The sequence below is a fragment of the Sebastes fasciatus genome, chromosome 6 (assembly GCF_043250625.1).
Source record: "Sebastes fasciatus isolate fSebFas1 chromosome 6, fSebFas1.pri, whole genome shotgun sequence".
NCBI lineage: Eukaryota > Metazoa > Chordata > Actinopteri > Perciformes > Sebastidae > Sebastes > Sebastes fasciatus.
In genome coordinates, this window is record NC_133800.1 from 36,745,166 (window position 1) to 36,766,792 (window position 21,627).

Here is a 21,627-nt window from a genome sequence, read left to right on the forward strand (position 1 = left end):
TTGTTTTTCTTTTTTGCTAATTGTTTGTGTAATTATTTACAGCTTAGTTAAGAAAGACTTCAACAGCTGGAAGCTCTGCTTGGTCATTACAGATCTTTGTTTTCTTTTTTAAATGAGAAAGAACTTGATGTTTGTAATAGAAGTCAAAATGTTTAGATTTTCAACCACCTTTCAGCCAAATTACAGATATCACAGCAAATATTAAATAATCATGAATATAATTTATATGCAGTGAACGGTTTGATCTTATTTTTTTGTTTGTTTTGTTGCATGTCAAATAATAATGGATGCTTTATAACTTGATTACATCCATTTAATGTACAGGAATCTGAAACTTCTTTACTCACCTCTATGTATTTCTGTAGTTCCTTGATGTCAGGATTCTACTGTTACTGAGGATACTGTCAAAGTATTCAGAGTATACTAGGTATACAAATACAACAGTCATAGCAACTGCAACACATTATTCTGTACAGTTAAATATGTTTGTCCACCTCCTGTATAATCACATTTATCATCTTTCAGTTGATGGTTCCTGTTATAATGTTTGTATTGTTTTGTCCAGCAGATGGAGCTCTAACATCAAGTGTCATATCTGTTGGAGGTTTGAAATATTGTAGTCATTTTTATTTTGTTCACCACATTTAATGTTGATTGTTGTATCATTTTAAATATGTCATGGTTAGACCAACTAAACTGTAATATAATTATGTCCTATATGGACACATTGTATTTAATTAGGCAGATGTCTCCATGCAACTTTTGTCATTGTGAGTTTTTCGTTGTATTCCTGTAAAAAAGAAACAGAAGAGAAACAACCTGCACACAGACGTTATGCTCCACAACTTTACTTTGACAATATTTTGATCCTGTGTGAATCTTCCTCTATCAAGATTTCATAGAAATGTATTTGAGTTCTTCAGATATTCTGGTTAAAGATAGTCAGACTAAATATCTCAGATAAGAGGAAGAACATGTTTGAAATGAATAAGAAGAAAACATACTGTGTGAATATGATTTAAACTTCACATCAAAGAAATAAAAATGTTGAAAAAGATTTTAATGTATACTATTGTCTATTTATTTCACATGATTTAAAATATGTTTAGAGCTGAGTTCAAAAATAAAAATCCTGTAAAACGTTTTACAAGCTTGGATTATTTGTAGCACTCAATCAAAATAGGTTAGTTTTATATAAAATACAATTTTATATTCATATTTAAAAAATATTTCATTGTTATTTATGAAATATTTAGAAACACGTCTGATCATGTTCTGACTCTTTTCTTCCTGGTTAATCATTTTGTGAGAGAACTCAACTCAAACTTAACACCTCCAAATATATTTATTGATATTTGTGAATGCAGTCTATCGGTGATGAGGGCGGTGATCATTTAACCGCACTAGGCTGACATCAGCTGTCAGAATTGAATATTGATCATTGATCATCCTCAGTCCAATTCAATCAAAAGAAATTAATCTGTGAGAGACGAGAAGATCATTTCACTCTCATGTCTCCAATTTGTGTAACTCTTTGAAAGCAATGATCTTACTGCTCTGTTTGTGCACAGGGAGCCATGTTCTGTCTGATAACCTCCATGTCCAGCAGGTGGAGCTGTAGCATCAACCTCTGATGATTGGAGCCTCACAGAACACTGCTGGTTACAGCTTTCCATTTGAGAGTTTAGTCTTTAATGAGATGCTGTCTGTCTGTCTGTCTGTCTGTCTGTCTGTCTGTCTCACTACAAATTATAACCAAGAAATATGCATCACTATTTAACAGGCTGAGGAGCTGAAACAAACGTGCATTTGTAGAAACATCACTGATATAAAGTTATCAGGTTTAATGTGAAATAAAATGTCAGTCAAATAACAATTCTTCACATTTCATGGGATTTTATTCTGCAGATATTCTGAGAAGAGTTTGTCATGGTGATGATTTTGGATGTGAGGAAGAACATGTTTCCAATATACCTGGAATATAATTAATAAAATCTCATAATTTAACACATATTACAGATAATATTACATTTAAATAAAACATGTTAAGAGAAATCAAAATGTTCAAGAATTAAATAAAGAATATGTAGTTTTAAAGAATAAATAAACCTTAGTTTTCCTCCCATTCTTTGATGAACAGGAGTCCCGCCCTGTTCTTGTTCTTTACTTTCACTTTTAACCTCTAACCTCCGTGTTGTTTCTTGTCCTGCTCTGATGTCGCAGCAGAAGCTTCAGCTGGTGAGTAACGTTAAACTACTAAAACCAGATCGATAGAGATGATCAAGTCAAAGTCCTCTAGAGAAGTGAAGTCTGTCGGTAAACGAGGATCAATCACGGTGATTCATGATTTACAGATTCACGGTAACATCCGATCAGAAATACTGTCCGACAGTCTGCAAGAAAACTCTTTACTGGAATCAGAGGAATCAGAGGAATCAGAGGGATCAGAGGAATCAGAGGACTCAGAGGAATCAGAGGGATCAGAGGAATCAGAGGAATCAGAGGAATCAGAGGAATCAGAGGAATCAGAGGAATCAGAGGGATCAGAGGAATCAGAGGAATCAGAGGACTCAGAGGGATCAGAGGACTCAGAGGGATCAGAGGGATCAGAGGACTCAGAGGACTCAGAGGGATCAGAGGGATCAGAGGAATCAGAGGACTCAGAGGACGTCGATTCAATCAGTTTAAACTTTAAAACAAAATCAGAAATGAATATAAGGGCTGTGAATGTTTTTAAGTCTGTAAATGAGGAGGATTTAGTCAAATTATGACAATGTATTTGTACAACTGTTGCTTTTATTTACAAAATGATGAAATTCTAGTTGTAAATTAGAGGCACAGATGCAGATCACTCTACATTTATTTGTGCATTGTGTTTTATATTTGTTTGTGAATACTTCTGAGGCTGTTTTGACGCCATACAGCCTGTTTCCGGTGTGATAATATCTGAGGTAACTTCTCCATTTTAGATGATCTGCCTCAGCAGAAGCAGGAAGAAGAGTTATGACTCATTGAAGTTACATTAACGGACATTCAGGACATTTATTTAAACTTTCTCCAAGTTCACCTGTAAAACATTTTTATATTATTTTAACAATTATTTAAGTTAATTTAATTTAATATATATTCCCATTCTCTTTTCCAACGGAGTCCAGGCCGTGACTGCAGCATTAAAGTTACAAAAGCACAAGTAACAGACAAAATAGTAAATGACATCAACCAATGAATTATTAATGAATGACTTTATTTTGAACATAAAAATAAAAAATGATACAAAATAACAACAAACAAAACAAGAGTAATAGAGTCCGAAAAGGAGTAGGAAGAAGTAGAACTTATATTTCCCTAGTCCTTTCTCACTTCTCCTCTAATAACTCATATATCATAGAATGATAATATAATATATATATAGATATATATAGATCTATATCTATAGATCTATATAGATATATAGATAAACTCTCCCAGATTTATTTACATCCCTAATGAAATACATGAACAGCATCCCAAGTTTATTTACAACCCACATTTCCATCCGGAGTTAAAAAAATAAATATAAATTAGTTAACATGGATTAGTGTTGTTCAGTAACAGGACACGTAGTAATCCTGTTTTTTCCTTGTTCTCCCATGCTTATAAAAGAATGTAATTTAAAGTGTCTCTGTAGATCACACCAACATGAGGGTGCATAAACAGGTTTGAGGAATGAAGTAGTCCTCCATAACTTGTATGAATGACTGAAGGTTGCAGCTACTGATAGTTTTGTCAGTAGAGAACACGGATAAGGAATGAATCGATGTTTAAATATGTTTTATATGATGATATTTATCTTAGAATGGTTTTACAACACTGTATATTTGTGCATGTGTGTGTTGTGGTTCCTTTTATACCCTTTTGTTCTTAATAATAGAATATATTCAAGAGCAACCAAATGAAATCAAACTGTCCACCATGACGGTTTTCATCTTAAACTATAAACTGTATGTTGATGTTTTTATTCTTGTCTGGTGATTGTGATGATGTTGACATGTTATACAGGACTGTTGGTGACGCAGAGCTCTTTGACTTCAGCAGACAGCAACACTGACACAAGTAAGTCTTCATTGTTTGTCCAAACTCATTCATTAGTTAACTATGGCTGTCTGAGTGTCAAGATTCAAGATTCCTTTATTTGTCATTTTTATGCTCCACATAAAAACGAAATTGTATTTCTTACATCCACCACTCAGAAATTCATTGCAAAACAATTGGTGAAAACTATAAAGTAATTAACTAATAATTAAGAACACTAATAAATAAGCTAGGTAAATAAGAGAAGCTACATTATTTGTATTCTTCCCTCCAGGTGAATTCTTCTCTGATGTTTCCAGCAGAGTGACATCATGGCGACTGCATCACCAGGTGAGTCCAGTCAGACTTCTGTTACATCATGTAAATAAACCACGTACAGATCAGCTGTGAGCTCCAGATCAGACTGGAGACGTAACCACTTCAAAGATGGGTTATTAGTACGTGCTATCTTCCTACGTTTGTAGCCTACTCTTAAACAGAAAACACACGTTTTATATTGTGATATTTACTGGAAATGACATACAATATAGCTCGCTGTGCATCTTGCTCGTTCCCGGGATGTGACATCATCACAGGCAGGGACACAGACAGAGGCCTGTACTACGAAGTGAGTTCAACATCTCCAGGGTATCTTCTCGTTATCTGGTTTAACTAACCCTAACAAACGAGATCTCGCTAAACGGTCCTACGACGCTGGTTATCAACTCAGTAAATCAACCCATTGTTTCTCAGTCTGGCTGTGAGCGCGTTCACATGAACGGGGAGGTGTTTGCAGCATCTGACCAATCACAGACATGGACTAGTCTACTGACCAATCACAGACATGGACAAGTCTACTGACCAATCACAGACATGGACAAGTCTACTGACCAATCACAGACATGGACTAGTCTACTGACCAATCACAGACATGGACAAGTCTACTGACCAATCACAGACATGGACTAGTCTACTGACCAATCACAGACATGGACAAGTCCACAGACAGGCAGAGCGGCACATTTTACAAAGGAAGAGGGAACTACATTAGACAAATACGAAGAAGTTAAACACTTAATCAGACTAAAAGTAACACAGTTGAAGCTGCCAGATGCAGGAAGGACAGCTGGTGAAAGAAAAAACTCCCGATGTGTGAATGCATAAATTAACAGAATTATTAATTTAATGGAATACCCAAAAGTCAGATATAGATATAGTTATATAGATATAAATAGCATTACTATATGTAAAGGATGGATGGATTACACCTCATTATATCCATTAATTACAATACGGCGTGTATGACTATTTCAGCCTTCTTTCAGCTGAGCAGCAAGTAAAAAAATAAATATGAAAACATAATTCAAAGCGGTAAACACCCACAGCATGAATCCAAATGTCATCCCTGCATTTGTCAGTTTAAACTGTTGTGGATGCATATGGAAGCTGGTCTAGTTATTAGAAAATATTAAAGATAATTATCAATATTCATAAAATTAATATTAATAAATTATCAATATATATATTAATAATAACAGGGCACCAAATTATATTGGTATATAAGCTCAAAAAGACATTAAAATGGCTATCAAAAGTAAATAATAATTATCAAAATAATTATTAATTATTTTGAATAATGTGATTTAATGTATATTAAATCATCCTCGGGGCACCACTCTTTGAAACAAAGAGAAAATGATAGCAAATTAATGTGGTCTTATGACTAAGTCTCATTAAGTATACTAAACTATCAATTTGGAACTTTGATTAATAATTAAATTAATAACTATACCCAAAAATCACTACATCAATAGATAGTAAAGGTTGAAGGATATTGGAGTTCTTGACACAGCAGCGGTTGGCATTATTCACTCTTGTATAATATTAAACAGACCAGCATGTATATTCCACTAACATTTATTTACAAGATAATAAAGGTGTAAAACACAATATCAATCTAACTAAATAACTACTCTAAACAAACCAAACACAGTGTGTGTGTGTGTGTGTGTGTGTGAGAGAGAGAGAGAGAGAGAGGGAGAGAAAGACAAGATGTCTGACTGACATGTCTGCATGGCCTACAGACAATATGGCTGACTGTAAAACTACAAAGATGGCTCTCTGTCCACACTGAAGACGTTAACTATGCACTTCTGTTACGTCATGTAAATAAACCACGTACAGATCAGCTGTGAGCTCCAGATCAGACTGGAGACGTAACCACTTCAAAGATGGGTTATTAGTACGTGCTATCTTCCTACGTTTGTAGCCTACTTTTTAAACAGAAAACACACGTTTTATATTGTGATATTTACTGGAAATGACATACAATATAGCTCGCTGTGCATCTTGCTCGTTCCCGGGATGCGACATCATCACAGGCAGGGACACAGACAGAGGTCTGTACTACGAAGTGAGTTTGAATTATGTCCTGCATCTGTCAGTTTAAACTGTGTTGTCTTTAGTCTGATTATGACTGTAACTTCTTATTATTTGTGTAATATTACCAGACGATCCCCGCATCGAGCTCTGATTGGTCAGTTGGAGGTGCTTTTATACGAGTTGATCTCTTATCTGGAACATAACCTGCTCCGGAGCAGGTCAGCTGTTCAGCATCAGTTACCATGGTGATCTACCCCGGTAAGAAGTGATCCACCTTCGTAGGACGGAAAACCCTGAAGGGTTAACCCTGAAGTTACCTCGATAACGCCAAATCCTGCTTCGTAGTACAGACCTCTGGTGTCGAGATACAGTGAACAGAGAGTTAAACAGATTAATCTAACATTATGACTGATTTCTTCATAAACACAATTTAAGTTAATAAACACTAAATGCTGATGTTTCTCTCACCAGTTGTCGTCCCTGCTCAGCCAGCTGTATAGTGTAACATTAGTCCGTTGTGTTTTCAACAATACTGAACAAAATAATCTAAACAGGTAGAAGAAGTCAGATGTGAGAGGAGCACAGGATGCTTCTCTTACTCTCTTGGTCCTCTCTTGTGTTTTGATGCATCTGAGGTCATCTTTCTCTCAGTTTTATTTATTGATCTAGATTAAAAACACAAACGTTTAACGTGAGCGGATCAAAACGAGGCTTCGTAGTGAAATACTGTAGTGACGGCTCATATTTCCCAGAGTTTCCATAGTTGTCACTTTGTCCTGTGTTTGTGTTTTGTTTTAACCTTTAGTGCTGTTACATTTCTTGACACCAGGTAGCTCGTAATATTTATTCTCTAGTGAACACTACAGTACACATATAACTGCGAGCGTCAATGTTTGTGCTCAAAGTGGCAATAATCAAGTTAATATCCTCATCTACATCCAGGACAACTGACCCAGTTTCCTCCCGTTGTCGGCGGCCCTGATTTTAGCCTGATACTTTGTCCAGACCTGTCAGGTTCAGGTTGGGAAGCAGACCTCAAGTAAAGACCACCACTGTTGTCATGTAGTGAACAGGAGGGATTATATATATCTAGGCTTGACTGGACTTTTTCTGTTTTTTTGTAGATGATGATGATTTAAATAAACCGAAGCGCAGCAGAAGCAGCCCTGACTTCAACCGACCTAACAGTGATTCAAAAATCAAAAGCATTGAATATATAAATGATATAAATAAATAGTTCAAAGACATGCAGGTTAGGTTAATTGTGGACTCTAAATTGCCCGTAGGTGTGAATGTGAGCGTGAATGGTTGTCTGTCTCTATGTGTCAGCCCTGCGATGGACTGGCGACCTGTCCAGGGTGTACCCTGCCTTCGCCCAATGTCGGCTGGGATCGGCTCCAGCCCCCCCGCGACCCCTAACGGGATAAGAGCGCCGCCATGTTTCAGTACTCTAGTCTGTGACGTCACCAGGTTGGTTAGCTCAGCTGAGTTACACAGTTATGTTAAAACCAAGAACAAAACAGTCCATTTCATAAACTGACGCTGAAACGGAGATCAGTAACGTTACTGCAGCGCTGGCTAGTAGCACTGAAAGAGTTCTCTGACAGGCACTGAGTCCATCTGACTCCATCTCCCGTCCTCTCCTCTCTCTGATCACCTGTCTCTGTCTCTCCATCTCCTGTCCTCTCCTCTCTCTGATCACCTGTCTCTGTCTCTCCATCTCCTGTCCTCTCCTCTCTCTGATCACCTGTCTCTAGTGTTTGCTTTTGTGATAAGTTTTACTTTGTGATGGGAGTTTTGGTATGCTAATGTTGAGGCAAGTTCAGAAAACAAACGCTATAACGTGGGCTTCAGAATAAAGTAGTGCTTTCGGCGTTGATTTTCTTAGCGACCCTGTCTTTGAACGGTCTGAATGAGACAGCAGAGGAGGAGAAACAAGTGATCAGAGAGAGGAGAGGACGGGAGATGGAGAGACAGAGACAGGTGATCAGAGAGAGGAGAGGACAGGAGATGGAGAGACAGAGACAGGTGATCAGAGAGAGGAGAGGACGGGAGATGGAGAGACAGTCAGATGGACTCAGTGCCTGTCGGAGGACTCTTTCAGTGCCACTAGCCAGCGCTGCAGTAACGTTACTGATCTCTGTTCCAGCGTCAGTTTATGAGATGGACTGTTTTGTCCTTGATTTTAACATTATAAAACTCATCTTTACATCCAGGAACAATTCAATAGTGTCCCCTCTTTTGTTTTCTTCTGTCCTGTGTCTCCTCAGTCTCCGTCTTTCACTGTCTCTACCGTTGTATCTGTGTAACTCAGCCGAGCAGACCAACCTGGTGACGTCACAGACTAGAGTACTGAAACATGGCGGCGCTCTTGCTACAAATGATGAAACAAAACTCCTTTTTTCTTTTAAATGCTCATATTGGTCATGTTTGTTATATAATAGTTCATTAGAATGGAACTCCCTTTAGTAAACCAGCTTAACTTAGTTGAACTTCCACTTTAAGCCCAGCAAGAGCTTTGAAATACTGCCGCCTGACTGTGAGTCAAACTTAAAGCTGCAGTAGGCAGAATGTTTTTGGCATCATTTGGTAAAGATCCCATAATAACCTTTCAGCATATTGTAATTCAAGTGTTCTGAGAGGAAACTAGACTTCTGCTCCTCCTCATGGCTGTTTACAGGCTTTACAAAATCTATTCCGTGATGGGAGACTCTGCCGATCACAGGCCATTTCAGAGAGAGCGTTCCTATTGGCTGTGCTTCGGTGTGACCGGACCTTGGCGTTCCTTCAAGCCATCTCAACCTGATCTCATCATGGCGGCGGCGTCACAAACTTTCTCATTTTACAGCTAAACCGTGCACTACAAGATGAATCTGAGAACATCTGAGGAGAGAAATAGGCATTACAGTAACAGAATATTGATTCATATTTGATCAGCGCTGTCTAGTTTGACCGTTTGGTCGGAGTTCAGAGTGATGGACAGCCGGCTCTCATAGACGGCAGCTGGACAGCAGACCTCAGATCAGCTCTTACTGCTTGTTTTCCTCTGGTCTGTGAAATCTTGCAGATGCCGTTAGGAGCACCGGAGGACACAGAGGCACATGATATTTTTCAGATTACCGATCTCATATACTACTGTCAGGATATAGCGACCGTTTTATAAAAACAACTTTTTTTAACCATATTTGCTCCATTTCTACCCACTGCTGCTTTAACTAGGACAAGTAAAACTGAAACACTAATCAACAGCAATTTGTTCTTCCAGAAACAGTGTCTCTTTTAATTAAAGATTACATGTGAATGAATCAATGTTCTGTATTCTTATAGTGTCAGATGATCTGCCACCTCTGAAGCGGAGCAGCAGCATCCATAGTCTGCCACCTGACAGTGAGTTAAACTGCACTGAGTCAGAATTATTCTTCTGTATATTAACATCTAGATTGACAGTGTTTGCAGGTGTGGGTCACTGGTGAATGTGCAAGTTTTTATATGATGATAACAGCTGACACATTCACAAGTCAACCCTAAAAAAGCTGTGACTTCTTCATTGGTTATAAATTCAGTTTTATTGTATTCATTTTGAATGAAGTCTACACTGAGTAGGTTTTTCTAATTCAGTGTTTTTATTTCAGTGTCTGAGCTGAGGGTTGTTCTGCTGGGGAACAGCTGGTCTGAGAGGAGTTCAGTGGGGAACTTCATACTGGGAGAGAATAAGTTCAACACTGAGAAAGAACCAGACTGCTGTCTGAGAGTCAGTGGACAGTTGAAGGAGAAAGAAATAGTTGTCATCAACACTCCAGATCTGCTGCTTCCTGACATCTCTGAAGACGAACTGACAGAGTTTCTTAAAGACTGTGCGAGTCTCTCTGATCCTGGACCTCATGTGTTCCTGCTGGTTCTACAACCTGAAGACTTCACTGAGGAACACAAAGTGAAGCTCTGCAGAGTCCTCGAAAAGTTCAGTGATCGATCGTTTGATCATTTACTGGTTCTGATATCAACACCCAGACAGGAGAGTCCAGGTTTAATGGAAAAATACATGGAACGTCCTCCATTAAAAGACATGATCAGAAAATGTCGATACAGATACTTGAAGCGGAAGAACCTCGAACTTTCAGAGCTGTTAACACGTTTGGGTCAAACTGCAAAGGAGAACAGTGGAGATCATGTGAGCTATGAAGCATTTGAGGACACAACGTCTACTTTACCAGGTGATCACCAAATCCCAAAACAAAAGGAAACACACACTTCTCTCGCAGATGTTAAAGCTACTGGTAAGTGCAGAAACATTTCTGACACACTCTGTTCACACAGATCGTCAAGCTCTTCTCATCTTAAGCTGCAAATTGATGTCATCTTTTTACAGGGCTGAATTTAGTTAAAACAATCAGCGAACTCAACCTTCCTGTGATTCACGGTAAGTAAATATTCATCATGATAATCATGTATTTGAAGATAGATTTTTGGTGGCATCTTTTCTCCAAGATTAACCCAAACACATCCCACAATTATTCACCATTGAAAAGCAAAATCAAATCAAAACAATTTCATCTTTAAAGGGACTGTTTGTAAGAATTATAAATGTGTTGTTAACAGCTTCACCTGTGTCCGTTAAGTCAACTAAAGTCAGCGTCCTGTTGCTGGCGCTTGTGCTCGCTCTACATAGACATGAAGGAGCATCGCTCAACACAGTGAGGAGACACACGTCAGCTAAAAGCACAATATCACTCTATATCTCAGCTGCTTGGCAGTAATGTTAGCTGACCAGACCAAGGTCTCTCCATGAATCAATGCTGATCCTAGTGTTGGCTTTTCCTGCCTCAGCCTCCCGACCGCGGCCGGAGGGAACGGGGGAGACGCTGGAGTTTTGGTCGGAGACGATAACGTTTCTCTCTGTGGAGCCCCGTCACTTCACAAGACACGGGAAACCTCTGTTGGTCTGGAGGAGCTACGGTCTCCCCCGCGTCCTCCGACCGCGGCCAACACTGTTTAACAGCTTCACTAGATACAACCAAGAGGTTTTGGTGCTTTACTGTAGTTTGTGTTGGAGTCTGAGTCTGAACAGCGGAGACACACGAGCGACCATGGGACACCGACCAGCAATGATTTACACGTGTAAGACGTTACAAACAGTCCCTTTAATAATTTCACGTTAGTTTTAGTGATGTGCGCGTTTTTTGTTGACTAATCAAATAAACGTTGCTACCCTTGTTAGTCGGCACCAGAAATACTAGTCGGTTAAACTTATTTTATTAATGTAAACATTTAAGTTACATATTGACATTTGCTGTTTCAGCTATCGCTCTGATCTAAAGTCATCAGCCGCTCCTGACTCACTTCCACCCTTTTGCGTTCTCCCGGTCCCCCCCTGCCACCACCTCCTCTTTCTGAAATAGCGTCTGGGTTCAGCAGTCAGTCTGATTCTCTCCTGATCGACTGGCTTGGCAAGCCGCACACTGAAACTAGCTTACAAGGGTGCCATGCCGTTGTTCCGACGACCCAATTGTCCGAAAAATGCACCACTGGACCGTAAGCCCAGTAGACAGACGGTCCGTTATTCCGAAAACAAACACCCATTGTCCCGAAAATACACACTCTCCCTGCACCGCCGTCTTAATGCACAGGCTTACCGAGGCTCAAGCCCCTAGGCCCGACCACGTAAAAGGGCCCACGATGCTCCGGGGGGAAACATTTAACTTAAATCACAGGGAGAAGAGTTGTGAATAATACACCGAATTTTAACTAAATGTTGACACTGTGAATTGAACAAATAACATTGCCCAAGCCTGGAGATGACTGAAGAGATCTCATCATGTAAGCTTAGTACTTGATTTCAGCCTCATAGTGCTGTTATTTTATCTTTCTCTCTGTTGTATTACAGCACCTGGATTCAGGATTGTGCAGCTGGGAAAAGACAAACAGACAAAACTTGGTAACTTCATCATCGGGGACAAAGGTTTTAAATTCCTAAAATCTTTCCCAACCAGGCAATGTGTGGCCGCCTACGGAGAGTGGAGAGGAAGCCCAGTAACAGTAGTGAAAACTCCAGACATGTTCAGTCTGTCTGAGGAGACCATGAGAAGAGAGGTGGAGAACTGTGTGTCTCTTTGTCCTCCTGGACCAAATGTCCTCCTGCTGTTAGTGAAACCTTCTGATTTCACAGAGAAGAACAGACAAACACTGAAGTTCATCCTGAGTTTGTTTGATCAAGATGCTTTTAAACACTCGATGGTCATCGTGACACGTGGGGGGGGTGAAACAAGTTTCACTGTTCGTCAGCTCCTTAAAGACTGTGGAGGAAGACGCTACAGCATGGTTGAAGACAACCACAGAGTGTTAATGGAGAGGATTGAAAACATTGTGCATGAAAACAAAGGAACCTTCCTCACCTTCACTGAAGAGATCATCAGACCAAAGTCTGAAGACATGAAACCAGCTGTAAACCTGGTTCTGTGTGGGAGGAGAGGAGCAGGAAAGTCTTCAGCAGCCAAGGCCATTTTAGGTCAGACAGAGCTTCATCCAGTCTCCAGCTCATCAGAGTGTGTTAAACATCAGAGAGAGGTGTGTGGACGTCAGGTTTCTCTGGTGGAGCTTCCTGCCTTGTATGGAAAACCTCAGGAGGCAGTGATGGAGGAATCATTCAGGTGTATCTCCCTCTGTGATCCTGAGGGCGTCCATGCCTTCATCCTGGTCCTACCTGTGGGTCCCCTCACTGATGATGAGAAGGGAGAGTTAAAGACCATCCGGAACACATTCAGCTCTCCAGTCAATGACTTCACCATGATTCTGTTCACTGTGGAGTCAGATCCTACAGCTCCAGCTGTTGTTAACTTCCTGAAGGAAAACAAGGAGATCCAGGAGCTCTGTCAGAGCTGTGGAGGAAGATATGTTGTTCTCAACATCAAGGACCAGCAGCAGATCCCAGAGCTGTTGGAAGATGTGGACAAGATGAGGCCATTGAAGGGTCGACCACGCTGCTATACAACGGAAACATTTGCTCGTGCACAAATGGAAAAGGTCTTACAACAAGAGAAACACATCAACATGCAACAAGGGGAACTTGAGAGGCTGAGAAAGAAGATTAAGATAACTTGTAAGTAATTTTAATTTAAATGTTTTTCTGTGTCCTAAACCATGTTCTACATCACAGCCTTGGGCCGACAGTAAACTGTAGTAACAGTCAACATTTAAGGTAACTCCAGGTGTTCTTATTTCACAGGTGATGAGAAGCAGAGCCCAGAGTGTCTCAAGATTGTGCTGATAGGGAAGACTGGCTCTGGAAAGAGCTCTACAGGAAACACCATTCTAGGAAGAAAGGCATTTGAAGCCAAATTAAGCCAAAGATCAGTCACCAAACTTTGTCAGAAAGAACAGACTGAAGTGAACGGTCGTCCTGTTGTTGTGGTCGACACTCCTGGTCTGTTTGACACAACTTTGTCCCATGAAGAGGTTCATGAGGAGATGTTAAAGTGCATCAGTCTTCTGGCTCCAGGACCACATGTCTTCCTGCTGGTGTTACAAATTGGCAGACTCACACAAGAGGAGAAGGAGACATTAAAACTCATCAAGGACGGCTTTGGGACAAATTCAGAAAAGTTCACCATCATTCTTTTCACAAATGGAGATTCACTGGAGCGTGAGGAGCAGTCAATTGATGAGTACATTGAAAAGGAATGTGATGATTCCTTTAAGAAGCTGGTTGCTGACTGTGGAGGAAGATACCATGTGTTCAATAACTGTGATGAACGAAACCACACACAAGTCAGTGATCTGATAACCAAGATTGACACCATGGTGAAGTCAAATGGAGGCAGCTGCTACACCAATGAGATGCTGCAAGAGGCCGAGGCAGCTATAAAGAAGGAAGTGGAGAGGATCCTGAAGGAGAAGGAAGAAGAGATGGAGAGAGAGAGGGAGGAACTTGGAAGAAAACACGAGGAAGAAATGCAAGAAATGAAAAGAAGAATAGAAGAACAGAGAGCAAAAACTGAAAAGGAGAGAAAACTGAGAGAAAAACAACTTGAAGAAAAGGAGGAAAACATAAAGAAGGAACGTGAGAAGAGAGAGAGAGAACAGGAAATGAGAGAAGAAGAGGACAGGAAGAGAAAACAACAAGAAGAAATTCAACGACAGGAGTGGAAACAAAAACTTGAAAGTTTGGAGCAAAAACTAAGATCGGAGTCAGAATCAAAGGAAACCAGAGACAGAAAGCTGGAAGAGACCAGAGAAGAGATGAGACAAGAACGAGAGAACTGGGAGAAAAAACAAAAAGAATTGTGGGACAAACAACATAAAGAAGAAGAACAGAGACAACAAGAGGAGCAAACAAGATTAAGAAAGCTGGAAGAAGAATTCAAACATGAAAGAGAAACATATGAAAAGAAAAGAAAGGAAGAGGACCGAATCAGAAGGGAACTAGAAGAAAAAGAGAAAAAAGACATCGAGGAGAAACATAAGAAAGAAATTGAGAATCTGAAGAAGGAGTATGAAGATGAAGCCAGAGAGAAGGCTGAAGAGTTTAATGATTTTAAAGAGAAACACAAAAAGGATTTCACAGATCAGAAGGAAGAGCATGATGAACATATGAAAGACAAAGATAAGCAATATGACCTCTTAAAGGCACTTTCAGACCACAAAGAAGAAGAGATAAAGAAAAAACAACAAGGCCAAATTTATGACTTGGTAAAATTTGTGACCAAAAAGCAAAAGAATCTGAAAAAAATCAATGAATTACTGAAAAAACACGAAAAAGAAATGAAGAATGCGAAAACTGAAGAGAAACAGAATCTGCAGGAAACACATGAAACACAAATAAATGACTTGATACTGGAACTTATGAACCAACAAGACGAAACATCAAGCTGTTGCATTTTATGAGGGGATTCTAGTATCATTTGGTTTCAATAACCGAAGCTTTAAAGAAGCGTAGAAATCTCTGTAATGTTTTGCAGTGGACTACACTGCAATGCATACCATGCCCACGGAAATACACCTCATTAGCTGTCAGGTGCTAAAATTATCATATATTAGGGCTGTCAAAGTTAACACGATAGTTAACTCAACACTGTTTTAACGCCACTATTTTCTTTAACGCATTAAGCCATCGATCTTTCGGAGGTTGTAGCGGCTCAGTTTTAAAACTAGAGTGAAGATACTGGTATCATATGAAACTAGAAAAAGCTAATTAATCCAACCATGTCATACTAGCTTGACGTGAAGGAGGCTAAATAACGCTCCAAACTTGCTAAATTTTGGAAAAACTGGCATGACCATTTTCAAAGGGGTCCCTTGACCTCTGACCTTAAGATATGTGAATGAAAATTACTTTATGATAATCACTTGCAGTAATCGTGATTAACTATGGACAATCATGTGATTAATTGTGATATTTAGTGTATTTGCATGTACATACATTTATGATTGTAATTGTACCTCCTGGTTCACCAGGCTGGAGTAACAGTTCACAAAAGACATACAGTAAGAAATGTGCTGGAGAAAAGAAAAGTGAATTAATCAGCTTTTGTTCAACACAAATCTGTAACATCAGATATTGATCCACAAAATGATCCAGAGAGGAACATTGTATTAGTTAACTAAAACGTTGTAATTAGTGTTCTCTAGTGAATAATATGTCTATATTATCTGATGTTTGAAGTTGTGGTTTGTGTTGTTGTAGAACTTATTTCAGTATCTGTCCACAGACTGTTGTTCTCCTCCATGTTGTCCTCTATAGCCCTCTGCTAGTAGCAGCATGGACTCTGCTCTGGATTTGACGTCATTGCTGTTTGACGCGTTGCGAGTCTCACAAAAGAAACTTTGAAATTTGATTTGAGCGGCCAGAGCGTCCGGACTGAGACGCATCTGTAGAAATCAGATTGGAATCACATTTCAAACCACCTCCGAATGGTGTTTGGACACAATTACAGCTTTAGCTGTTCAGAGATTTCTGTATCACTGAGTTGGACTCTTTAAATGATATAATGTTGATTTCAGTCATGTTTGTCTAGTAATCCTAAATCATGATTTTAAAAGCCAAATAACTCACTGACATTCAGGTTCTTCTCTGTTTCAGTGGGTTTTCTGTAAAGTTTGATAAAAATCTGCATTATATGGTTGAAATAGTGGTTTTTGTTTCTTTTTGTTTTTTTACCTTTTCACCACAAATAAGTTGAGCATGTTTAAAAAAGGGTCGTCACAATGAGCTGCCATCTCAGCCTACACCTTTTCAGTCTGTAGAAAATGTGTATTATATGTTTTATTGTTTTCTTCTTCATTGTTTTGTTGAGAATCATTTGACTTTTTGCTGTTTGTTTTCTTTTTTCCTAATTGTTTGTGTAATTATTTACAGCTTAGTTAAGAAAGACTTCAACAGCTGGAAGCTCTGCTTGGTCATTACAGATCTTTGTTTTCTTTTTTAAATGAGAAAGAACTTGATGTTTGTAATATAAGTCAAAATGTTTAGATTTCATTCAACCACCTTTCAGCCAAATTACAAATATCACAGCAAATATTAAATAATCATGAATATAATCTATATGCAGTGAATGGTTTGAATTATTTTTTTTGTTTATTTGTTGCATGTCAAATAAGAATGGATGCTTTATAACTTGATTACATCCATTTAATGTACAGGAATCTGAAACTTCTTTACTCACCTCTATGTATTTCTGTAGTTCCTTGATCTCAGGATTCTACTGTTACTGAGGATACTGTCAACATATTCTAAGTAAACTAGGTTTACTTGGCCAATGTTCAACTGCAACTCATTATATTGTACAGTTTAGATATGTTTGTCCACCTCCTGTATAATCACATTTATCATCTTTCAGTTGATGGTTCCTGTTATAATGTTTGTATTGTGTTGTCCAGCAGATGGAGCTCTAACATCAAGTGTCATATCTGTTGGAGGTTTGAAATATTGTAGTCATTTTTATTTTGTTCACCACATTTAATGTTGATTCTTGTATCATTTTAAATATGTCATGGATAAACCAACATAAATGTCATATAATTATGTCCTATATGGACATATGTATTTAATTAGGCAGATGTCTCCATGCAACTTTTGTCATTGTGAGTTTTTCGTTGTATTCCTGTAAAAAAGAAACAGAAGAGAAACAACCTGCACACAGACGTTATGCTCCACAACTTTACTTTGACAATATTTTGATCCTGTGTGAATCTTCCTCTATCAAGATTTCATAGAAATGTATTTGAGTTCTTCAGATATTCTGGTTAAAGATAGTCAGACTAAATATCTCAGATATGAGGAAGAGCATGTATGAAATGAATAAGAAGAAAACATACTGTGTAAATATGATTTAAACTTCACATCAAAGAAATAAAAATGTTAAAAAAAGATTTTAATGTATACTACTTATGTATACTATTTATTTCACATGATTTAAAATATGTTTAGAGCTGAGTTAAAAAATAAAAATCCTGTAAAACGTTTTACAAGCTTGGATTATTTGTAGCACTCAATCAAAATAGGTTAGTTTTGTAAAAAATACAATTTAATATTCATATTTAAAACATTTCATTGTGATTTATGAAATGTTTAGAAACACGTCTGATCATGTTCTGACAATTTTCTTCCTGGTTAATCATTTTGTGAGAGAACTCAACTAAAACTTAACACCTCCAAATATATTTATTGATATTTGTGAATGCAGTCTATCGGTGATGAGGGCGGTGATCATTTAACCGCACTGGGCTGACATCAGCTGTCAGAATTGAATATTGATCATTGATCATCCTCAGTCCAATTCAATCAAAATAAATGAATCTGTGAGAGACGAGAGGATCATTTCACTCTCATGTCTCCAATTTGTGTAACTCTGAAAGCAATGATCTTACTGCTCTGTTTGTGCACAGGGAGCCATGTTCTGTCTGATAACCTCCATGTCCAGCAGGTGGAGCTGTAGCATCAACCTCTGATGATTGGAGCCTCACAGAACACTGCTGGTTACAGCTTTCCATTTGAGAGTTTAGTCTTTAATGAGATGCTGTCTGTCTGTCTGTCTGTCTGTCTGTCTGTCTGTCTGTCTGTCTGTCTGTCTGTCTGTCTGTCTGCAAATCATAACCAAGAAATATGCATCACTATTTAACAGGCTGAGGAGCTGAAACAAACGTGCATTTGTAGAAACATCACTGATATAAAGTTATCAGGTTTAATGTGTAATAAAATGAAATAATTCTTCACATTTCATGGGATTTTATTCTGCAGATATTCTGAGAAGAGGTTGTCATGGTGATGATTTTGGATGTGAGGAAGAACACATGTTTCCAATATCACTGGAATATAATTAATAAATCTCATAATTTAACACATATTACAGATAATATTAAATTTAAATAAAACATGTCAGGAGGAATCAAAATGTTCAAAAATGAATTAAAGAATATGTAGTTTTAAAGAATAAATATAAACTTAGTTTTCCTCCCATACTTTGATGAACAGGAGTCACACCTTGTTCTTGTTCTTTACTTTCACTTTTAACCTTCGTGTTGTTTCTTGTCCTGCTCTGATGTCGCAGCAGAAGCTTCAGCTGGTGAGTAACGTTAAACTACTAAAACCAGATCGATAGAGATGATCAAGTCAAAGTCCTCTAGAGAAGTGAAGTCTGTCGGTAAACGAGGATCAATCACGGTGATTCATGATTTACAGATTCACGGTAACATCCGATCAGAAATACTGTCCGACAGTCTGCAAGAAAACTCTTTACTGGAATCAGAGGAATCAGAGGAATCAGAGGGATCAGAGGAATCAGAGGAGAATCAGAGGAATCAGAGGACGTCGATTCAATCAGTTTAAACTATAAAACAAAATCACAAATGAATATAAGGGCTGTGAATGTTTTTAAGTCTGTAAATGAGGATGATTTAGTCAAATTATGACAATGTATTTACAGAATGATGAAATTCTAGTTGTAAATTAGAGGCACAGATGCAGATCACTCTACATTTATATGTGCATTGTGTTTTATATTTGTTAGTGAATACTTCTGAGGCTGTTTTGACGCCATACAGTCTGTTTCCGGTGTGATAATATCTGAGGTAACTCCATTTTAGATGATCAGTGCCTCAGCAGAAGCAAGGCCTATGAAAGGAGGCTGAGTCACAGGCCGACACTAGTCTCTGGGTTTAACACGTGCATGCGCAGTGTAACTGAAGCGATGTCCGTTTCTGATGACAACAGCAGCTGATCACATCTGGATCAGCTGTTTATGTCTGAACTGATCTAATACTAATAAAGAAACAGAGTTATCAGAGCAGCAGTGTTTCTCTCTGTAGTCTGTTACCTGTTTAACAAACACCTGCACATGAATAACAGCTGCAGTCTGTATTTCTACTGTGGACTGAGTCCTGCTTAGAGGACCAGGAACCATCTCTACTGTGGACTGAGTCCTGCTTAGAGGACCAGGAACCATCTCTACTGTGGACTGAGTCCTGCTTAGAGGACCAGGAACCATCTCTACTGTGGACTGAGTCCTGCTTAGAGGACCAGGAACCATCTCTACTGTGGACTGAGTCCTGCTTAGAGGACCAGGAACCATCTCTACTGTGGACTGAGTCCTGCTTAGAGGACCAGGAACCATCTCTACTGTGGACTGAGTCCTGCTTAGAGGACCAGGAACCATCTCTACTGTGGACTGAGTCCTGCTTAGAGGACCAGGAACCATCTCTACTGGATCAATACCTTAATATTATTTATTCATTATGAGCGTCTGTATTATATTGATATAGAATAGTGTAAAATAAGAATATTAGTTTAAATGTTCTGTATAAATAAATGCAGTGTTAGTAAACCAGATTATTGCACTACATTATTGTACTGTTAATTTCAGTACTGCACAGTTGAACATTTAATAAATTATAGGGTTATAGCTGCTGCTAGGGTAAACATAATAATTATATGTTGTACACACACACACACACACACACAGCAATTTACAATCTAATGAACAGATCTACCGTTTTCTAGACTATATAAGGGGATATTTGATCCTAAATACAATCTATTTACTTTATGTTGTTGACGTCTGTATGACAATAAAGTAGAATAAATTAAATGTTAGTTTGGGCGTGATCCATGAGCCTGTTCAGTAGCAGGACACGTAGCTACATTTTCAAATAGGCCTTAATCCTGTTTTTAAAATCTCCCATGTTTATAAAAGAATCTGTTTTAAAGTGTCTCTGTAGATCACACCAACATGAGGGTGCAAAAACAGGTTTGAGGAATGAAGTAGGACTACATAACTTGTATGCATGACCGGAGGTTTGCAGCTTCTGAGTCAGTAGAGTTTCAAGTTTCAAGTTTATTTGTCATATGCATTTAAAAGTACAGTGTACAGTGAAATGCAATGAAATGCATTTCACCCTGATGGCTCTCTCTCAGCCCTTAAAATCTATAAATAGTACAGTTGATAAATACTTCAATAAATAAGACAATACCTGAGAATACAATTATAAAACATCTATAAAACAATCCACAGCTCTGCATTCATTTAGTGCTACTGTTCAGCAGTCTGAGGGTAAAAACTGTCTCTGAGGCGAGAGGTCCGAGCTCTGATGCTCTGTAGGAGCTTCCCTGAAGGGAGATAAGAGAACAGAGTGTCTATGCTGGATGACTTGTGTCCTGCAGGATACAAAGTGCTTTCTTCCTGCAGCGAGTGGTGTAAATGTCCTGTAACTGTGGTAACGGTGATCCAATAATATTAGATGCTGTTTTCACTGTCCTCATCAGGAGTTTACGGTCATATGATGTAATGTTGCCAAACCAGACCAGTATGCATCCAGTTAAGATGCTTTCTATTGTGGACTAGTAGAAGTTGATGAGGGTTTTTGTGGACATACCATGTTTCTTTAAACACCTCAGACAATAAAGTCTCTGTTGGTCCCTTTTTATGACCCAACTGATGTGCAGGGACCGGGAGAGGGAGTCAGAGATATGGATGCCTAGGAACTTGAAGCTGTTGACAATTTGGACAGGAGTGTTATTTCTATCAACAGGTGATTGAACAGTTTTAATTCTCCTGAAGTCAATTAGAAGCTCCTTAGTTTTCTCCTCATTAAAGGACAGATTGTTGTTGTGACACCACATGGTCAGGTTCCTCACTACGTCCCTGTATGCCATCTCATTGTTATTAGTAATGAGCCCTATCACTGTTGTATCATCTGCTAATGTCACAA

At 38.6% G+C, this 21,627-nt stretch overlaps 1 protein-coding gene and 1 pseudogene across 1 annotated transcript; both read left to right on the forward strand.

Annotated features, from left to right (window-relative positions):
- The first annotated feature begins 2,174 nt into the window (after positions 1 to 2,174).
- Positions 2,175 to 21,627, forward strand: part of LOC141770008 (uncharacterized) — a 32,667-nt pseudogene continuing 13,214 nt past the window's right edge.
- Positions 11,913 to 15,480, forward strand: LOC141770125 (GTPase IMAP family member 8-like). The gene is made up of 3 exons (XM_074639787.1): positions 11,913 to 11,961; positions 12,314 to 13,450; positions 13,628 to 15,480. The coding sequence occupies exons 1-3, from the start codon at positions 11,913 to 11,915 to the stop codon at positions 15,307 to 15,309; spliced, it is 2,868 nt and encodes a 955-aa protein (XP_074495888.1). The 3' UTR covers positions 15,310 to 15,480.